Below are 22249 nucleotides of genomic sequence, written 5' to 3'. Positions count from 1 at the left end.
ATAAGTATCTATCCATTACAAGCTTTCAGTAGAGACCTCACATGCTACTCTTTATGGATAAATACCATGCAAGTGGTGTACTGGTTGTAGTGAGTTTGCTGGGTCTGAGCGAGGAGTTGCTTGTAAAGAACAGTGAACCCTATGGCCAGCTGGCACCAATGGACCTCTGTGTCACAGCTTGCAACCTAAATAAAAGTCAAGATGTAACAAGAAGTGGAAAGCCAACAATGAGGCTTGGGGAAACATAGGAAAGGAGGCCAAGGAGTACAGGAAATAAGATTGTGCACTTACTGAGGCTTGTCTACACGTAAAACACTGCAGTGGTGCCACTGTAGCACTTCAGTGAAGACGCTACCTACACTGACAGGAGGGTTTCTCCCATCGCTTAGGTAATCCACCTCTCCGAGAGAATTCTCCTGTTGACCTAGCACTGTCTGCATCAGGGGTTAGATTGGTTTAACTGCATCACTCAGGGGTGTGGATTTTTCACAGCCTTGAGCGACATAGTTTTACCAACCTAATTTCCTCGTTACCAGGCCTTAGCTTAGCATAATTCAAACTAAGAATTTATATGAATAGAGACAATATCCTGGGTTATGGTAGTAAGGAATAATAAAAACAAGAATTTTAGAAGGGGTATAAACCTACCAGAAGCAGGACACAAGCTAACGTGGGCTGGCATAAATATTCCCTGGAGGAAGGTTATCCTGTACCTGCCCATTACAGAGTTTCTTGCAGCTCCCTCTGAAGCGTATGGTACTCGTCACTGTTGGAGACAGGCTGCTGGGCTATATGGACCCCAGATCTGATCCACTCTGGCAGTTTCTATGTTGTTAGCTTTGCACAATGTCCTCCTTATCACTCCCACCTCCAGTGGTTTGTTTCTTTGCTTTTCCCTAGCCTAGCAGCAGGTATTTTTGGTGGGGTTCGATCTCTCTATTGATAGTATTTTCAAGGCACCCATTACCATTAAGTGGTGATGTCAATGCAAAGTTTGTTCATGCAATGTGAACTCTGTGCTTAGCTAGTAGGTGAATGAGTGGGATGGGATGGAGAGATGATAAGTAGATGGCTTCCTGCTCAAACTATGCACAGTTTTGAAATTAGCACCTCACAGCTAGCACAGCAGCTGGAGAATACTCTTTAAAACAAGCTGGACTTGGGTTTTTCTTCATTAGATGGTACAAGCTCAAAGCCGATAAAGATGTCAACAAGCTGTTAGACTCAGCAGAAGATGACAAAGCCAGAGGAAATCTGCTCCTGCAGCTGGTATATTTTGCTCGTACAGCAGAGCCTTGCAGGTCCCCATCACCACAGCAGCGCCGCTAATGCTCTTCTCTTTTCTCTTTATTTATTTTCCCGTCTCTAATTAATATTTTGGTGTTCTCCACTCAAATGACAAGGCTGCAGCTTCAGGCAGCTCTGTCCAAACATGACTCATCCTGTAAGGGATGAAGGATGGTGAATCACAGCCGAAAACAACAGGATTGTTTGTGCTGCAGAACGGATGCTTAGCAACCCACACTTTAAAGTGAACTAAAGACGTCTCAGTTGAAGGCAGCATAAGCAAATAAGTAGCGGAATATGTACAGCTGTTTGTCACTCAGAACAGTGGGCCTTGATACCTGGCAATGTCGGCAGCATGCTCACAGATTAAAGGCTTTTCGGGGGGACTTGCAGAACATTTCACTTGAGCACATTCCACTGCTCAGTGTGAGTCAGACTCCTGATAGGATGCCACGCATCAGTAGGGCTTTGCAAAATTTACAATGCTCAGGCTTTATCTACACTGGAAAAATGAGCTGTGTTTGCATACATGTCAGCGAAGACCCTTTCATATGCATTGTTTAACACGGCTCGGATTTGGAGTGCAGACAAAAACAGCTCACTGGGCTGGGCTGGCTCTCCTAGCTGCTGGGTGGTGGTGAACAGTGCAGACAAAAACAGCTCACTGGGCTGGGCTGGCAATCCTAGCTGCTGGATGGTGGTGACCAGCCTGTTAAGTAAAACGTTGTAGTTAACGTGTTTTCTAGCGCACATCATTTTCCCAGTTTAGGCAAAGCCATGAAGGAAGAGGTAAGTCCCAGCTCCAGGTTCCTGTGTGGTCAAGTTGGGTCCCCACTGCAGGTGTTTACGAGGGGGTGGTGGGTCCCCGTACTTTGTCGTTGAGGCACAGGTGGGTGTTGGCCCTGGCTATAGCTGCAGAAGAGATGGGCCCTGGTCATGATAGATTCTGAGATAGGCCCCAGCCTGAGGGGTCTCTGAGATGGACCCAGGCCCCAGGTGTCTCTGAGGCAGAGGGGGCCCAGGCCACAAGTATTTATGAGGTGATGGTGCACTTGTTAAGTGAACAGGAATTCCAGGTACTTCGCACTTCTCAGAATAAGGCCTTAAACTGTTTGCTTCTTGGGGCATGGAGCTTGCAGGGGCTGCTTTGTCACAGACAAGCACAAGACACAAACGTTAAACCTGGGTTCATAGATTGCTAGGCCGCAAGGGACCATTGATGTCATCTAGTCTGACCTCTAAAGGTTGCCCAAAGGCTGTTTGTCCTCAGAGCGTAAGTTTTAGTTTGGGCTCGTAGCTACGCTTCCCATGTCAGGGAAGTGCCAGGCATACCAACAGCACTGTATAAACAATGCCAGCAGAATAGCAGCGACACCAAACTGTTAGTAATGGCTGTTCCGAATGCTGGCCAGGCCAGAATAAGCATGGGGTTCAGTGTGACCCCGAGAACCCCTCAGTGCCAACTGACAGAGGGCACACTATATCATAACTCACAGCATTCCTTGCCCGACACACGCTTCTCATGAACTGTATCTAAAAGGTGTTGTGTAAAGTATTGCATGCAAACTGGCCACACACTGGACCTGATGTATGTACGGGGTGGGTACAAAGAGTGTGTGCGGGAAATACATCGTTTGGCAGGCAGCGTATGAAGCCCAGCCTGTCCTAGACAAAGGAATGTGTATTGACCTATCTGTGCAACTTGGTATATTTACATGTAAGGTAAACAAAGCCATCAAACTGCAAATGGGGGAGATGAATGCTTAACAATCAGAATGGGGGGTAGAGTCTGCACCCCCAGGGAGCCTCCCTGGCTCTTTAAACAGAAACAGTGAACTTCGGGTAATATAAGGGGGGCAGAGAGACATTTGAGTCAGCCATGGCCTACCATACAAAGAGGAGCAGCCCCCTCCTATGTGTTCATGAAAAGTGAAGCCTCTTTGCCTGGGAGCCAAAAGTAGCCGGAAAATTGACTACAAGTGAGAAACCTGCTTCGACAAAAATTGTAATGAAGTTTTAGTGCCTAGAAAGAGTTTTGCTTTGTTTTATTGTAACCAGTCTTCTCTCTTTCATCCTTACCTATTATCACTTAAATCTCAGTTCTTTGTTAGTAGACTGATACTTGTTTTATTACAAAACCATCTCAGTGCTGTGAATTAAACTGGACAGCGAGTACTGAGCTAATGTAACTGACTGGTGTGCGAACTGTCTCTTTGGAGGCAGTGGATTTAATAACTGCTGGGAGTGTCTAGTCAGTGAGGCTGGACACTGCAGAGAGACGTCTCTGGGGAAGCTAGGAATTGGGATTTACTGGTTGTTACCTGCTAGGCAAGGTTTGGACTGGCCGAATCATGCAGAGTTTGCTGGTAAGGCAGACAGGCTGGTGTGTTAGGGAGCTGACACCTGGCTTAGCAGCAGCAAAGCTGTCCTTCCTGACCTGAGAGGGTAAGACAGTGGCTCACAGTCCTGGGAACCCCAAGAGAAGTGTCACACTCATAACGGGGTGTCCTGCGTGAAGCACGGACATAGTGCAGGGACATGGATATAATTTTAAAACATACTCCAAACAGTCAAAATCCCCACCCCCAGTGCCAAGGCAGCTCAGCTCAGTTCACCTTCCAGTTCAGTCTGAGTCAGTTCTTCTGCTAACCAACCAGATCATCTGGCGATAGTGATAGATTGTGGCTGTGATCAACTGCCTGGCTGGTGAGGACAGGAGCCAGGGGGAATAAATAGTGACAGCTTCTGTTAGAGTAGAACCATGTCTGGTCCGGCGGTTAGCACAATGCACAGGACTGCATTCCTTCTGCCAATGAAGTTGTGCTCTGCTGAGAGTTTGAAAACCCCTGCCGGGTTTCTAGCACCTTTATCAGCACAGGACTACTCTGGTCCACATACATGAAGAGCACAAGAACAGTGCAGTGGCATGTGGGGGGAAGGGACCTGCTCCTTGAGGCATCCCTGGAACAAGACACACAATCCAGTCCCTGGTGTGCATGTGTGTTTGTGACACCTGTCACAATCAGAATGCCACCTTCACTGTTCCACAATTCTCCCTTTCCACTGCCTCTGGTGCCACACCCAATCTGGTCTCAGACAAAGAATTGAACATATGGCAGATGGAGCCATGTAAGAAAAAAACGGACAGTTGCTCTGAGGGAAATCAGGCCGGAGGGTCTATGAATAGGGCACGAACCAATCCTGGGGGATTCCACCGTCATTCAGCAAGAGTTCAGTGCGGATTTAGAAATAACCCTCTAATTGTCAAAGCCCATCATAGAATCATAGAATATTAGAGTTGGAAGGGACCTCAGGAGGTCATCTAGTCCAACCCCCTGCTCAAAGCAGGATTACCTCAGCTATATCATCCCAACCAGGGCTTTGTCAAGCCGCAGCTTAAAAACCTCTAAGGATGGAGATTCCACCACCTCCCTAGGTAACCCATTCCAGTGCTTCACCACCCTCCTAGTAAAAAACTTTTTCCTAATGTCCAACCTAGACCTCCCTCCCTGCAACTTGAGACCGTTGCTCCTTGTTCTGTCATCTGCCACCACCGAGAACAGCCTAGCCCCATCCTCCCTAGAACCCCCTTTCAGGTAGTTAAAGGCCGCTATCAAATCCCCCCTCACTCTTCTCTTTTGCAGACTAAACAAGCCCAGTTCCCTCAGCCTCTCCTCATAAGTCCTGTGCTCCAGCCCCCTAATCATTTTTGTTGCCCTCCGCTGGACTCTCTCCAACTTGTCCACATCCTTTTTGTACTGGGGGGCCCAAAACTGGACACAATATTCTAAATGCGGCCTCACCAATGCCGAATAGAGGGGAATAATCACTTCCCGTGACCTGCTAGCAATGCCCCTCCTAATGCAGCCCAATATGCCATTGGCCTTCTTGACAACCAGGGCACACTGCTGACTCATATCCAGCTTTTTATCCACTGTTACCCCCAGGTCCTTTTCTGCAGAGCTGCTGCCCAGCTCGTCGGTCCCCAGTCTATAGCTGTGCATGGGATTCTTTCTTCCTAAGTGGAGGACTCTGCACTTTTCTTTGTTGAACCTCATTAGATTTCTTTTGGCCCAATCCTCCAGTTTGTTTAGGTCACTCTGTATCCTATCCCTACCTTCCAGGGTATCTACCACTCCCCCCAGCTTAGTGTCGTCCGCAAACTTGCTGAGGGTGCAATCTACCCCATCCTCCAGATCATTAATAATCAACTAATTCTTAATTAAAGGGAAATGCCTTTGGAAGCACATCTTCCCATTGGCATGGAAACCTGGCCAAATGCACAAGCAGGCAGCATCACTGCTGCTCTGCCAAGGAAATTCCCAGAGGAGCTGGGCTTCAAATGAACTGTAACTTGCTAGTTCTTAATTTGTTATCATAAAAATGAAAACCACATTGTTCTGTTTGGGATAGAACTTTACATGCAAATCATGGAAGAAATTAGATGCTACTCAGTTTTGAAGCCAGGTGTGGAAACTGCGGTACAGAGAAGCTAAGTGATTTGGTGAAGGTAACAAACAAAGTCAGCCATAGAGGTAGGAATAGAAGCCAAGACCCCTGACTCCCAGGCCTCTGTGCTGACCCCTGAATGAGTTACATGCTGATCAAAAGAGTCACTGCCCTGCCATTTGGAAGCATTGTAAGGAGGACTCACATTTTCCACTCTAGATCTATATTTGCAGATTTGAAAAATCCATATCAATAAATGTACAGTGAAAGTCCCCAGCTCATGGACTTAGATGCCAGAAAGATTAGAAATACCATTGGGAGAGATAGGGCCTGATGCAAAGACCATTGAAATCAATGAAAAGGCTCCCATTTATTTCTGCGGGCTTTGGGTTAAGCCTGTAAAGATATATAGTCCTGGGAAAGCAGAAGTTGAGGGCACTGGGGGAGCACTGTTGTGATTCTTGGACTTAAAATTCAATTGTAAACTTAAACGTAAAAAGTATGTGCAAGTTCATGACTTGTCACGCCAATCTACAACTTTCTGCTTGCTTGGAAATCGACCATGGGAAATATGTCAGGCTGTTTTTAGTAAATGGATATTATGAATACGTGCAAGAGAAACAGAGAGAGCTACTGGATTAGTGCAAACAAAAAGGGCTGCTGATGTGGTTCAAGAACTGTTGAAATCACACCTGGTAAACACACAAGATGTGGAGCCAGAAGTTAATGGATGAAAATCGGCATGATGGATACTAGGCTGAGCTGGTGGACAAAATACCATGGGACTGAACTATGCTCTCCACTTTTCCCTTTTTGGTTTCTTAAAAAGAAACTTTGGAAAAAAACCTGCATTTTCATTTTCCGTCCCACCTCGCATCTCACCGTCTCTGATCCCAGGACAGAAGGACCAGGACAGACGGACAGGCTTTCTGCCTGACAGGGAGGCTGTTAGGCCTTGCTCTTGCTCATCACCTCCTCATGCCATCCAGTCCTCAGCCCAGCAGAGGAGATATCTACCTGCCGGACCGCAAAGGCATGTCAGATCCAGTTCTGTGCCCTTCCTTTTGGACTGCTTTTCACCCCCTTCCTTCCTCCTATCCTGTCCCTCATTCTCTAGACCTTCCATCCAATCCTGAAATCATCTGTATTGCATCAGCACAGTGAGGTGAGATGGTCATAACCCTGCCCTGTCCAAAGACAAAAAACCCAACTGTGTGACATCCCTGCCTGCGTGTGAACCACAGTCCAAGCAACGGGTGCTGTGCTCGACCTGCCAGCCAAAGCATCCGTTCGTAACTGACCTACCGTCCAGTGTTCCAAAAACATTAACAAAAGCTGTATTTCCCCAGTATTTTCTGTCCCGCCTCTCCTCCTACACCTCTTGTGTGAATATCTCCGTTAGAAACAGGAGAAGTGAACACCCTTCACACAGCAGGATTGAAACGAAAATGAACCCCCTTTCCTTTCATCCAATAAAGGCTATTCCGGAAATACAAGACTCTGATATTTTGTCTCCAAACAGAGAGAGACCTTAAAGGCTTTGATTGATTGATTGATTGTTTTGCAGTCATTCAATATCAGTTGCAATATCAATGCCTGGTTTAATTTCTTGTTCTTTCTGGTGTTTGATCCATACATTTTCAACTTGGCAATGAATGCTTTTGGGTGTTTGCCAAGGAAAAGCCTCTGTGGAAACCACACCACACACCTAAGTGTCGCTGTTTTAATGTTGGACAGTGAAAGAGTTCATAAACACCTTCAACTCGTTTGGCCCTTGAGATTAATACAACACAGGGTGTCATGGTTACCAGGCGAGCTGCATCTCTGAGTACACCCCATAGGTGTCAGGCCTTGGGACTTTACCTTTCCGGGGCTGGAATCATGCCCTTCTCCCAGTGTCAGTCTAGGCCCTGGGCTACGGTACCCCATGGATCAGCCATTCGTACTCGCAGGTCCAGCTGGGTTTGGCCTTTGTGGTTCTTCCCTCCAGGAGTCTGTGACTGGTGGTGAGTCTGGTGACCAGACAGCCTGTTACACCACCTCCTTGTTTACTCTGAACAGTTGGAACAAAGCGTTACGTGATAGAAGGCAGATTTTAAAACAGTGAAAGATCTACGTGCGTGTCTGTCTTACCTAATGGCTTACCATCCTCTTGCTAGAAGCCTAAGAAGCCCTGACTGTTTCAGACACCCCTTTGGGTATCTGTGTGGATCAGTCTCTTTCCCTGAACTGCTCCCCCCTCCATAGAGTGAGTCACTCCTTATCCAGCCAGAAGTCCTTTGACACTCAGTTGTCTGGGCTTAGACCCTGCTGCTGCCCAAAACCAGTTTGGGGAGTTCCAGGCTAGGTCAAGCCAGCCTTCTCCAGGCCAGTTGCTCCCCAATCATCTTGTATCACCCTCCTCGGCTTTTGCTGAGGGGGGGAATGACTTATCTCGAGTCATTGTCTTGCCTTCCTATTTGTTTCCCAAGAGTCCTATTGATTTAACCCAAGATAGTCAACCAGTTACCACCCCTTACAACAATCTGACAGTCATATAGAACATAACGCATTCATAAATTATTACAGAGCAGCCCCACTTCCAGGTGCTCACACAGCACTGGCATTGCATCGCTACAGGTACACTGGCTTTCCACTGTGCCCTCCAGTTCCTTCTCCACTAGCTTGTTTGGTTCCAGCCGAATCCTGGAACCCCCACTTCCCGAATCCAGCATGAGGCTTAAGATCTCAGCTACTGCTACTCTTCTTATTTCTCGTCTTCATCTGCCAGTCCTGGACAATCGATTCGTCTTTGGTCCTCATTAGCAGTTACTGCTTTGCTGGATTTGGTTTATAGGTATTAAATGAAGAGCCCGAGAACTGAGAGCCAGAGTTGTGATGTGTGTAGCTATGCAACTGAAAAGAGATATTACCTTTCTGGTGCTGTGCACTGCACCTTTCACAGTAGAGGAGTCCACCTACCTGCTGCAGGGACAGCTGTGAAGCAGCCGGCTTTGTGGTTCAGTTCAGATGCAGAATGTTACACAGTGAACTGCTGCCATGTCTCCATCTTTCAATTTTATAGCAACTTTATATTTGTTCTTTCTTTGTTGTTTTCCTTAATTTGAAATAGGAGTCATGGTGACTGAGGAATATACATGTCTATCTTCTGTGTGAGAGACATAACACAAGCACCGCTCTCCCGAAGGCCAAGAATAGGTGCTTTAGAGGAGGTGCTCACTCAACGGGGGTGGTTATGCATTTCCTCAGTTGGCTGAAGGCCATTATTCTGCAGTATCAATGCTAGAGGTCACAGGAAACATAGTGTTGAAGGCTGTTAAGACACCTGCACAGTGGATAAATGCTGAGTCAGAGGCCTTTTTTCTAGGAGACTCTAAAGAGGAGACTCAGATACAAGCAGGCCTTATAAGGATAGACGCAAGGAGATCAATCTGTTTAGCTAAACAAAGAGAAGGTTAAGGGGTGACTTGTTCACAGTCTGTGAGTACTTACATGGGGCACAAAAATGTGATAATCAATGGCTCTTCAGTCTAGCAGACAGAAGTATAACAAGAGCCAATGTCTAGAAGTTGAAGCTAGACAAATTTAGACTAGAAATAAGGCATACATTTTGAACTGTGACCGTAATGAACAACTGCCTAATGTCTGCGATGGATTCTCCACCATGGGCATGGGACATTTTAAAAACAAGATTGGATGTTTTTCTAAAAAATCTGCTCTAGTTGAAGCTGGAATTAGTTCAGGGCAGTTCTTTGGCCTGTGCTATCCAGGAGGGCAGACGAGATGATCACAGTCTGGCTGCATAATCTATGAATTTGTGTGCGCGAAAAACCATTCAGATGATCAGCAATCAGTACGATCATTTGGCTCTTGGGCTGCACCGCACTAAATATGCCAGTTCTGTTTTGGTTAATGGCAGGGTGATTCTGAACAAAGAACTGGAAATCAAGTAATCAGTAATCAAGTAATCAGCAAAACCTAAGGCTCTTGGAGTTAAGAACGGCATGGGGAGAACTGGCATTGTATCTAGGACGAGGGATCTGCAGGAAAGATACATAGTTTGATCCACTTTTGAAGGTGCACAAAGACTATCAGATACATAACAAGGTGCTTCAGGAAACCCCTATTTGTGCAGTCCTTTAGAAGGAGTAGTCAGTCACAGGTAGACTTTACTCCTGTGAGTAGCCCCACTGAATCAAGTGAATAAGGGTTTACTGGCTTGGGCCCTGAAACTAAGATACCTCTCAAGGGTTTTGTTAGACAATCCTTATTTCTTTTGTTTTCTCTGGTGATATAATTGGATTGCTGCAAACACAGGGGCTAAAGAGCACCATTTTCAGTTAGCAAAATGAGTGCGTATTTCGACACTGCTCGTTTCCAGTCAGCTCCAGGCAAACCCAGGTCAGAAGCCAACAGCTAATGATGCTCGAGCTGAAATGCTCACAAGATGGCTGTGAAGCTTCATCTTCAGAATGAAAGATTCAATTATTCAGTAAAGATTCTTTTTAGCTAGAGACCATTCCAAAGCCAACCACTAGGGGCAGGCACCCCAAGCCCAGTGGAAATTTGAATTTGGATCCCAGCTTGGCACTTCAGGTACATTTTGCTTGGAATATCGTTATCGGTTGTGCCTGGTTCTTGGCTATTTCATCACCATGCCCTAGCAGATTAATGGTGTGCTGCTCATTCAGTAGGGCATTGACATTTAATTCTGCAGATAGGATTAGATTAAAAGATATTATATTGTGTGCAGACAATGATGATTTTTCTTCTTTCTTGCTTAAACCTGCAGGTTTCTTTTTAGAAACCTACAAATTTCCTATTTTTAAAAATATGAATCACATTACCTCTTTTACTTCCGCAGTGATTCTACTAAAAAACAACGAGAGTTCTGTGGCACTTTAAAGACTAACACATTTAATATTTGCAGACATGAGCTTTCGAGAGACTTCAGCTCTCTTCTTCAGATGCAGTAATACAGAAAATAGGTAACACAGAGGCATCTTATAGATATCCAGGTGCATTGAGAACAATGGGGGAGGTGGAGTCCAGTACTTAAGACTTAATGACGACCATTGAGTAGGAGGTGAGAATGGGTGAGCAAAGTAATTTACCTTCGGTAGTGAGATAGCCACTCCAAGTCTCTGTTTAAACCCAGTTTGAATGTGTCAAGTTTGCAGATCATTTCTAACTCAGTAGTTTCTCTTTGAAGTCTGTTTTTGCAGTTTTTTTGGAGAAGTACAGCAACTTTCAGGTCAGAGACAGAATGCCCTGGGGAATTAAAGTGTTCTCCCACTGGTTTATGGATGTTATTATTTTTTATGTCTGATTTGTGTCCATTTATCCTTGTGCGTAGTGATAGTCCAGTTTGGCCAATGTACATGGCTGAGGAGCATTGCTGGCACATGATGGCATATATAATATTAGTGGATATGCAGGTGAATGAGCCCCTTATGGTGTGATTGATGTGGTTAGGACCAGTGATGATGTCATTAGAGACGATGTGTGGGCAGAGCTGACAACGGGGTTTGTTGCAGGGATAGGTTCCTGGGTAGGATTTTTTGTAGGGTGTATGATTGCTGGTGAGTATTTGCTTCAGGTTGGGGGGCTGTCTGTAAGCCAGGATGGGTCTGCCGCCCACTGCCTGAGCGAGAGATGGATCATCTGCTAGGACAGGTTGTAGATCTACTCTCGTTGTTTTTGCTGTATACAGACTAACATGGCTACCTCTCCGCAATGATTCTACTGTCTTACTTTCCATTTCGAATGTTTTAAAATTTCTAAATAAGTACAAAGAAAAAGGAACCCCTTTGAAACTGGTTTTTTGGAAGACGTCCACCACTGTCATGATAGAGAGAATAAGCCAGGCTTTAATAAAGCTTCATTATTAGGTCCCATTAGAATGATACAATGATTGCTTTGTCAATGACCAATGGCACAAACCATTTAACACTCACGAAAGCTCTTAAAAGCAACTTAACAATTAAAATGAGCTGCAGTTCTCGGCAGCTTTTGTCAACAAAACAGTGCTGGTCAAAAAAGTCAGCGTCTGTTGGTAAACCAGAGGTGGTGTACACCCTGCAATCATCCCCCCGCCGACAAAGCTGCCCTGTCTTTTCAACAAAATAAAACCACCTCGAGAAGAGGTGTCGGGCTTTTGTTGGAAAGGATAGGGCGACGCAACGTTAGTGTAGACCCTGCGTCCCCTTTCCGTGGTGGAGGGGCTGTCGTTCTTGTCAAGTTGACAAGGAAGCCGTGAGGCTGGTTCCCGCTTCTGGATGCTGCAAGCCCGGGGCAGCTGGAGCCTGGCTCTCGCTGGGACCAGAGGGGTCGGGGCGGTGGGCAGCTGCTGCCCACTGTCAACGGGGCCATAGGCAGCTGCCGCCCAGCTTCCTGGGACGTGGGCGGCTGCCACCTGGCTCCTAGCCGCGAGCCAGGATGTGGGCGGCTGCAGCCCATCTCCTGGCTGGGAGCAGGGCAATGCCAGGGCTGTTGATCTCCGCTCTCCATTGGGAGCGGGGCCAGAAGTCCTGGAGTTTCTCGACCTGCTCCCAGCTTGGGCAGCCTTGTCAATTACACGGCTGAGTTGTGAAATTGACATGGCTGTTCTGGCGGAGAGCAGGGAACTGAGAAGCCCGGCCTGACTTCCCTAATCTCCCGGCTAGGATCAAAGAGTGGGGGGACAGCCCACAGAAAGCTTGTGAGCCTGTGGGCTCCCGGCAGGGAGCCAAGAGACGGGGCGCTCAGCTCCCCACGCTGCCCCTGAGGTCGGTGGAAGGGCTCCTGGTGAGGACGCACTCCAGGGACCCAAGGAGGGCAGTGTGGACAGCAGCCGCCGCAGTAATTGTATATATATCATATATATTAGGTCGATTTATTTTTTAAGTTGAGACGAGGCCTAAGTGTTTTTGTTTGTCTCTGCAGGATGGATGACATTCAGCTTTGCAAAGAAATCAGTCGGCTGAAAACGGAGCTCCAGAAACTCATCACGCTCCCAGGTAAGACCCAGGCACTTTGGAAAGTCTCTGAGGCTTCTTTCCACTGCACTTGAAGCCGATGGGCATGTTCTTGATCAGGCCGTTTATCCCTGGATGTGCTCATACTAGGCAGTAGGTGCAGCAGATCAAGTCAGCTGAGCAACCAGACATTGCGATCCCTCTCAAGTCTGCAAAGTTGGCCTGGGGCTCTTTCACAAAAGCAGCCCTTCTTGCAATATTGCTGGGACTTTCTTTTTTCTGGCTAGGCAGGAAATATCCCCAGATCATCTCTCTCTGTGGCTGTTTGCCTGCTCCACTGCTTGTTCTGGCCCAAACAAGGAAATACAAAGAAACAAGAAAAGGAAAAGGAATAAGGAAATAAAAATGAAGTTACTCCAAATCCTTTTGTAAGCCACTGGTGAGTGTCTGTTACAGGATCCTCCTCTGGGCCTGATCCACAGAGAACAAGATTCTGTTACAGGCCCAGCTACTTCTGGAGCCTCCCACATGCATTATGCAGGGTTTCTAGTTCACACCAACCTCTCCAACTGCTACTCCAGGAGCAGAAGGAGGAGAATTCTTGGAATCACTTGGCAGAGGAACCCTTTGCAGGTTTTCTATTGGTGATGGGAGGGGAGTGAGGCCTTTAAAGGCAGGGCTGAGCATGTAGATCAGCAGAGGTTGGTGTTGATGGGGAAAACACCTCTTCTTCTTTGTGTTACCACAAGACACAGCCGAAATTTCACACCAGCCTTTTGACAGCGAGGAGATGGGGTAGATGGCAGGCTGGCCATGAGTTCATAGGAAATGCTGCAGGCCCTGGTGGAGGCAGCCTGCCAGAAATCACAGGGGGCTAGAGACAGTGAGCAGCTTGCACAGGCAAGGAGAGTGTTCCAGATGTAACCTTCACACCCCCTTCCGTGCTGGGGAGGGCTGGGCATGACAACACCTGAAACCTCTTGGTCCAGCCCGAGTTCCGAGAGTTAACAGAACCACCAGAGCCCCACATTGTGGCAGGTATGTACTGGGAATCTAACCAGTCTCTCTGTAAAGAAGGGTCACAGCTAGCGGATTCGTATTCATAGCATGGCAATTTCCAAAAAGCATCTCACTGTGTAACTAGAGTAAGAGTGTCCGCTGGAAAGAGCAGGCCCGGCCTTCTATTCACTTACCCTAAGGTCTGTTTTCACTGGCAGAGTGGAGTACAGGGACCTTCACGTGCATGCAGATCTGGTCCAGACAGGGTGGAGAGATCCCTGATTCCAATGTACCCAACACTCAGGTGACTTTTGGGGAAGAGAATAACCGGCCAAACAGAAAATCAAAGCTTCATCAGAAAGGAAATTCTGCTCTTTTCTTCCTATATCACGCAACGCCTTCCAACCGTGTCCTCTCCCTGCCCCATCCCTCTGCTGAGTCGCACTTCACCTCTCCTTTCGCCCCTTCTCTCACGCTGCCTCCTGCATCTGCCTCCCCTTATCCAACCACCTGGGGTGCCCAGCTTTCCCCCTTTCAATCCCTTCCTCACAGCTTTCACCTCTGGCAAAGCAACACACGCACCCACCGTCCTAAAACTGGGGGAAGAGGGAAGGAGCATTGCAGGGAGAAACAAAGCAAGACAGAACCACCCCCCACGCTCTAACGGGCGTCTGCAAAGCCCATTGAAGTACATGGGAATCAGGCCTGAAGGCAGGAGTGTTTCCTGCCTCTCCCAGCGTGGTGTGTGCTGCCCAGCTCTTTAGACTGACTCCTCTAGGGCAGTGGTTCTTCAGTGTGGCTGCCGTGGTTGCATGCCGCCCCCAGGGGATTTTTCTGCAGCCGCCAGAGCCTCCTGGGCAGAGATGGGGCAGGGGGATAAAGCAGTGGGCCCCTTCCTGCAGCGCCAGCTGGTGCTCCTGGATGTGTTGTTTTGGTGATTGCTGGCGCTGCCGGCAGAGGATCAGCGCCCTGCAGCGCGCAGCCTCCTGGGGGCTCCGGGCAGCACCTCTGCCCACACGTGGGGCCGGTGTGTGTGCTTCGACTCTGCAAGCGGCTGGTGAGTTCCCGTCCCAACTTCCCAGGGGTGGGCTCCAGCCCCACCCCAGCTTCAGATGCAGGGCTCTAGGGGCAGATTGTGGACTTACGCTCCCCTTCTGCCCCCCTTCAGCTGCGAGGCTTTGGCAACAGACTTCAGCCACCCCCCGGTCTGTGGAGGTGGGCTTCAGCCTCCCTCCTCCCGGCTTCAGCCGTAGGGCTCCAGCAGCAAACTCTGGGTTTCATCCCCCCACCCAGCTTCATCTCTGGGCTTCAGCCCGGGGCGGCGGGGCTTCGGCAGTGCCGGCCTTACTGGGCACCATGGGCAAGAGGCAAGAAGCGAGGTGGGCCTGGGGTGCGAGGTTGTGGAAGGGAACTTGGGCTAATGCGGGGGAGAAGCAGCAGGGCCCGGGGATGATGGGGGCGGGGGGGCCCGGGGAGGTGATAGGGGGCCAGGGGAAGCAGTAGGGGCTGGGGGGTGGATGGGGAGCTGGGGAGTCTTTTAGGAAAATTTGTCAGAGTGGCCACCAGCAATTGGTTGTGAGAACCCCTGCTCTGGGGTGTGAGTCTATGACCAGCAGCAGGGGACTGTCAGGGCTTAAATAATAATGGGGAAGAATAATGTCATGGCAGAGCTGATCACATCACTCTCGTTAGGGAAATGGTTCCCACCAGGAGTTCCTGATTCAGGTCCCTTCGAGGAAAGCACTTAACCATGTGCCTAACACATGCTGACATGTTTCCCTGTATTGGGGCCGCAACCAGTAAGGTCTGGGCTGAAGTTTGTCCCAGACACAGTCTCATTCTGCAGATCTGACACTTCCCAGGAGCCGTGATGGAGCATTTAGAGAGAGCAAGAGCTGTGATGTTTGAATCCATGAAGCAGGAAGGGTCTGTGCATTCGTCTCTGGAACAGCATCTCAGCTCATTTACCAGACTCTGTCTGTCTAGAGGGTGTCTCCAGATCAAGGATGACTTGAAGCTCATATCAGTGCTGCTCCAGGTGTGGCTATAAACCAGGAACGTGCAAATTGATTCAGGCTAGAAGTGGGATCAACCCAAAAAATGTAGGTCCTGATCCAGATTTTGAACCTGATCTTATGCCTGAGGGATGTTCAGACTGGGGCGTGAGGCTATTGGGTCTGTCCAGTATAAAGTCAGGAGCCATTTGCAAAATTTGGACCCAGCCTCAATCTGGGTTTTTAGTGCAGGCCTCTGCCTCCTTCACGTAAATAAAAACTGACCTAAGTGGTTGCCCAGAACTTGAATACACTGGAACAATTTTGAGGTTTGAAAAAATTTCAGAACTTTCTTTCATTTGCTTCTGTTTTTCCGTTGACGCCTCCTTGGCATTCCTAGTCTCAGCTGAGACAGAAAATGCTGGTACCACAAGAGATGCTGCTCTTGTCTTATTTATAGCCCTAGTCAATTCAGGATGTGCTGCAAATCTCATGAGAAACAATTACCTTGTGAGACTCCCACAAGGGAACTTCAAAAGACAGATCCAGCAGAGGTTGAGTTCAGATAAGAACCCCAAATCTTCATGAGCTTGCCCAGAACTTAGCCAAACTTCTCCAGGCTAGAAAGCTCACAAGGCCAGGATATTGCTAACATACACAGGCATATCGAGGTCGAGATGGAATCTAAAGTAAGCCAAGTTCAAACGAGAAACAAGAAGCCTCTTTCTAAAAGTGAAGATGCCTCACTGGAGCTTTTAACTTAAGTTAATTGACTGCCAACTAACTCAAATTAGCGAATGTTTGGACATCTAAGATACTTATCTGACCCCCCATTACTGGAGTATCTGCGCATTTTACAATCTTGAATTATTTATACTCACAACATCCCTGAGAAGTAGGGCAGCGCGATTAGCTCCATTGTACAGAAGGGGAACTAAGGCACAGAGACTAGGTGACTCGCTCAAGGTCACATAAGAAGTCTGTGGCGGAGCAGAGACTTGACTGGAGGTCTCCCAACACCCAGGCTAGTGCCCTACTCACTGGACAAGCCTTTCTCTGTAGAGACATGCTAATCTGGAAACTCCACATACGTCTCCTCCAGGACACACGTTTGTGGTTCACCCGTTGAACTGCAGCAGGACGTAAGAGGCCTGTGCTGACCCACTGTACATGAGTAAATTTCAGCCAAGATGTAGGAGAAATTTCTGTGCCCTAGGGAGAACTCTAACACAGGAGAATGATGATGACAGATTCCCCCCCTTCAGCCCCTAGTAGCAGCGTTTCACGTCGATATATAAAAAGCTTTAAACTGCGAGTCAATACCTAGTTTAAGCACTGCTGAGCTCTAGCCTCCAGATTTGTTCCACATCACGGATTTCACTGCGTATGTACTTAGCTGGAGGAGGACTGATCAATGGAATCCAGGCGGTGCTGGGCTGGATTTGGAAATGTTGCCTGAACCCTGGGGAAGGGGGCGAGGGGGTGTTTTAAAAAACAGAACTGCGCACAGCCAATCTCAGCCTTTCAGTCATTTATCTTTATTGCCACGTAAATCATGTCCACATCGCTGTGTATTCCCAATAATTACATAGGACGTAAACGTTGCCTAGATTTTCTGCACAGTGGAAAGGGACACAGGAGATTGTCCGGGGGGCTGAGGCTTAGGTCACCCTTTCGGGACTTAGGTGAGGATTTCGGCTTAGCCCTTCAAAGCCACCTGCGAGATGTACATATCCAATCCCTGTTCATGCTAATGGGAGATGGGCAGCCAGATCCCTTTAGCACCATTGAAAATCAGGGATCACTGATTGAGATTCTGTGTCCAGAGTTATGCAGGAGCCCAGACTAATTATAATGGCTGATTCTGGCCTTAATATCTATGGATCTATGGATGTTTACTGAAAGTCAGTGGGACTTGTGCAGCATGGGAGGCAGCCCCAGATGGAGAAACCTGCTTGGGACCCTGGGTCTGTACTGGAGGGGCTAGGCCGTGCTGCTGCAGCATCATTGCTCTAGTTATTCAAGCTAGCTAGATCAAAGCTGGCACCGGCATGTCTCCCTGTGTTGCAGTCACACCTCTGATTGCAGGGCAGACGCAGCCTAACAAGGAGCCAGCGCTGCCTGCAGCACAGTGAGAATCTCACGTTTCCATATTTTGTTCATGGGAGCAAACAGTGGTTTTGGTTTCCGTACTACAGAGAAACAGAAATCCCACGAGGAGAAGCAGAGGGAGGAGGAGCTGGTGCAGCGGATACACAAGCTGGTGGAAACCCGGGATTTCCTGGTGGACGACGTGGAATTTGAAAGGCTGAGGTAGCTGGAGAAGCCGAGTCACGCGTGTTTGAAACTTGCAGGGACTGGCAGGGCTCCAGCACGTCAGACTCCTGGTGTGTCCCAACGCTGCTTCGTGGGACACGGGCGTCTGCACTGGGGGCGGGAAGTGCACAGAACAGCTGAGCCGCCAGGGAGCTGGGCAGGGTCAAATTAAGACAGTCCGGGATGCTAGACACATCACAACACTGTCCCCCAGGCACGGCCATGCCCTCGCACAGTGTGGCCCCATCCCCGCATGGAGTGGCTGTGTCCCAGAGAGGTAGGGAGAGTGGCATCCACTTCTCCTGCTCCAGAGCGGCAGGCGGGGGGAAGAGGCAGTAAGGCAGCTCCCCAGGACTTACCCCAGCTGCCAGATGTATCTGTTTGGGTGAGCCAGCCCCACCGTACTATCCTCTTGCCACGGGCTCAGTCTTCTATTGACAAGGTGTTGGCAGGGGATCCCCAGAGCGGTGGATCCTGGAGTCAACACCCCATTGAGCTCTATGGGGCAGTTCATGCCTCTCAGAGCTATTGTTTCAGGCAGTCTGCAGACTCAGGCAGACCACGCTGTATCGATTAGGTGGAAGGTGGAATCTCCATCCTTCGAGGTTTTTAAGGCCCATCTTGATAAATTCCTGGCTGGGATGGTTTAGCTGGGGTTGGTCCTGCTTCAAGCAGGGGGTTGGACTACATGACTCCTGGGGTTCCTTCCACCCCTAATCTTCTGTGATTCTGTGATTACACTGAGGTCACATTTTTGAGCTTTTCATCATGATTATTTGTTAAAATGAAAGCTGAAGTCCTGATATAATCACGTGACTCCAGGACCTGGGGCACAGGCACATGGTCTGTGTTGGTTTCTAAGCACTAGGCAGAAATGAAGGATTGCAAGAGAGCAACCCAGGGAAGCACAAGACACAGGGCACCTTGCTTTTCAGGGTTAGCAGCCGAAGGTTTCACTTAGGGTCATACTGCTGCATATCTGGCTTTGATGCATATTCAGTTCGGAACACAAATTCTGCCTGGCAGGTTGTCATCTCTACCCATGTACTCACATACCCAGGGAGGTGCAGAGTGGAGTTCTGAGCTTTAGCCCCCAGCTCTCTGTGCGGTAACTGTTAGGAGTATCACCAGTGTATCACAGGTAGGTGGCGATCCTGTCACTAACCCGCATCCCCACATTAGCAGACAGTTCCTACAGCTCGGCTCAGGAGTGCCAGCTGACATCAGTTTCCCACCCCCAAAACTCCAGACAGGCAGCAAACATTGCCAGACAGGCACTGAAAACACTGTGCCTGCAGAAAGGAAACAAACTGAAGATGTGAAGGTAACGTGGCTGATTCTAATGTGTTGAAACAAATATCTCACTCGAGAAGGGTGGGTCACCTGGCGAGAGCAGAGACTGGAGGGCCTAACAGTTAGAGCCAAACTGGGTCAACAGAAAAGGGTTTTATGATCCACTGGGAAAACAATAACTCAGCACTGAGAGGGCAGTCTGCATCTTCAATTTAATCCACCGAAGTCCCTGGTTCGATCCCTGTGCGTTGGCCACTCTTGGCAGCTGTCACAAAAACACTGAGGGCTGGGATTTCAAAGTTGCCTAGGGGATTTAGGTGCCAATGCCCACTGAATGTCACAGACATTCCAGCGGTGTGCACCTGGCACAAGTGGAAATCCCGCCCCCCCCCCACCCCCCGCCCACACATACACACACACACATGCTTCACAGAGCAGTGAAGAGACTTGCCTGTGATTGCAGAGGAAGTCAGATGGTGAGATGGGATCAAAACTCAAGATCTCCTGGCCCCCAGTCCTGTGCTCCAATCAGATGATGCCTCTGTGTCTCCAAACAAACATCTGAGGGTGTGTCTACACTACAACGAACACCCCACGCAGCGAGTCTCAGAGCCCGGGTCTGGGCTTGGGCTTGCGCTGAAAATAGCAGTGTAGATGGTCCCACTGAGCTGGATCCCAGGCTCTGAAAACCAGCACGGGGGACGGTTTCAGAGCCAGGCTCCAGCCCAAGTGGGAATGTCTACACTGCTCATTTCAGCCCCGTAGTGTGAGTCGATCTGGGGTCTGAGACTGGCTGTCACTGGGTTGTTTTGCAATGTCCCCTGGGTGAGTCACTGGCCCGTTCACTAAGCACGAACCGATTTCTTCCTGTCACAGGGAAAGAGAAGAAGACAAGGAAATGGCTGAATTCCTGCAAACAAAGCTCTCCAAAAGCTGCCTCCAGAAAGCAAGTAGGTGCTTGATTAGTATTACTCATCACACAGACACCCCAGCATACGGAGATGCTTAGTCCAAGAATTAATTGCTACAAACAGACCAGTGATGTTTACACTGGGACCAGAAGAAGGCGTGGGAGAGGAGTGTGGCAGCGCAACAGAGCGGCTATTGCCCATTGCTGATGCCTAAGCGTCATGTCCCAGGAAGATGACAGGTTGCTATCCATACCTCAGTTCTGCTTCTTGCCTGCCATTTCCACAAAGATGCTTTGGTAGCTGGGTGGGGTAGCCAGCCCCTCTATGGTTCATGTATTCAGCGTGTGTCTGTTATTCTACCCAGCTGCTTGTATGGCCCCCATCACCATGTTATCTGAGCACACTCAGATCCTCAGAAATAAAAACAGTGATAGCCCGGCCGCCCGGGCCATCGATGGTCATTCAGAGCATATCCCCTCCTTCCGTGGCCCTTCCTTATCCGCAGAGCATGCAGGTTGCTGGCCAAGTGAGGTGTGCACATCTTGGCAATAATGGAGGTGTGCTCCCGCCACGACTCTTTGGGAGGCAAGTGGAGACCAGGGCCACCTAATCGCATCTGAGATCACCTGGGATGTGTCCCATGACTCCTAGGGACATATCGGCCGTGGCCATTTGGGAGGCATAGCCCATCCCTGACCACTTGGGACCCAGACCCCTCCAGTAAGGGAAACCCTAAGAGACGACATTGACACTAACCCTCATTCTGCTCTTCAGTTGGTGACCATTACAATGACAAGATCTTTTTTAACAGCCCCTGTCAAAGAGAAGAAAATGATGTCCAGAGGGCAGCAAACCTCCACCCCATACGTGACCAAAACAGGCCTTACCCTGCTCAAGGAGTGCTGCGGTTTCACCTGTTCTATTATGTAGAGTCACTGCCAGGCCGCTCTGCACAGGACAAGATCCTGGGTAACGTAGACTTCCCTGCTCTCAGACAAGCTAAACATGAGGCAAGCAAGATTTCCCCACAGCACCGCTGTCACCACCGTTCGGTGGGGCGCACCGTGGGCCAGGAAATGGGTCTCCTGCCTGTTGAAATATTTTGAGATATCAACAAATATTCCTGTGCTGAATCGGGAACAAAATCTCGAAATCTCTATGTTTTTTGAAAACCAAAAAGGTGGGGAAAAGAATCAGTTTGGCTCGATCGAAACAATTCTATTTTTTAAAAACTTTTTAAAACTATAATTAGCTTAAATTTCAGACTGAAAAGGGTTTTTTTAAATTAAATTAGCGTACATTTCTAAACACAGATCAGAGGTTTTCAGGTTTGAAAAGCTGAAATGAAACGCTTCAACAATTTCCAAAACTTTCTTTTTTCTAAAAAAATTTCAAATTTTAAAACGTCATGAAACCCGAGCCATGAAATGTTTTGGTGTTGACAACTTGGCAGTTTCTGACAGAAAAATGTTCCATGCAAAAATCCCTGCCCAGCTCAACAAGGGAAAGCTTGTATTGGCCTGACCATTCCTCTTCAGTATGTCCCCACCTCCCCCTGCTTAGACGCCACTAGACTCTTTAGCATGTAAAGGAAGGATCTGTAGGGCAAACTCATCTGACGCGGGCTGCAATTGACACCAATGGCATTACAACACAGCTGTATCTGGCCCTTTGTTTTTTCACCTAACGTGCTGAAAGCTTGAGGAATCACCCAGATTTTCTGTCCATTAGGTCTTTCTGCCCAGCCCACTAACCACTCTAGCCCAGTCCCTCCCATCTTGCTCTCATTAGCAGGTTACATATAAACCGCCAAGATCTACAGAAGTGACCTAGGATTAGCAACAATAGAGAGCACAACCGTAAAATGTTAGAGACCTTATTTTAAAGACAGAGTTTCTTGAGGACAGAATAAAGTCAAAGTTCTTTAGCTCTCTGCTCTAGCTCAAGATATGTGTTTGCATAACTCCCACTGATGCTCTCAGGAGACTGATACGCCAAGGAGACTAACCCCGTCCAAGCCCCATACTTCCAAACTGGAATTATT

General features: G+C 48.5%; 1 protein-coding gene across 1 annotated transcript in view; it reads left to right on the top strand.

Moving 5' to 3' along the window:
- Positions 1-21135, top strand: part of LOC137152924 (bMERB domain-containing protein 1-like) — a 49212-nt gene extending 28077 nt beyond the window's left edge. Inside the window, exons 3-6 of the mRNA XM_067547876.1 lie at positions 12661-12734; positions 17884-17998; positions 20171-20244; positions 21017-21135. Coding sequence (XP_067403977.1) covers positions 12661-12734; positions 17884-17998; positions 20171-20244; positions 21017-21135 — 382 coding nt within the window. The remainder of the gene's footprint in view (positions 1-12660; positions 12735-17883; positions 17999-20170; positions 20245-21016) is intronic.
- The last annotated feature ends 1114 nt before the right edge of the window (positions 21136-22249 follow it).

This window comes from Emydura macquarii, unplaced genomic scaffold (genome assembly GCF_026122565.2).
Source record: "Emydura macquarii macquarii isolate MOO-44397 ecotype Brisbane River unplaced genomic scaffold, CSIRO-AGI_Emac_v2 contig_1230, whole genome shotgun sequence".
NCBI classification, from domain to species: Eukaryota; Metazoa; Chordata; order Testudines; family Chelidae; genus Emydura; species Emydura macquarii.
The sequence above is the reverse complement of the archived record's forward strand: the minus strand, read 5'-3'. Positions and strand labels throughout refer to the sequence as shown.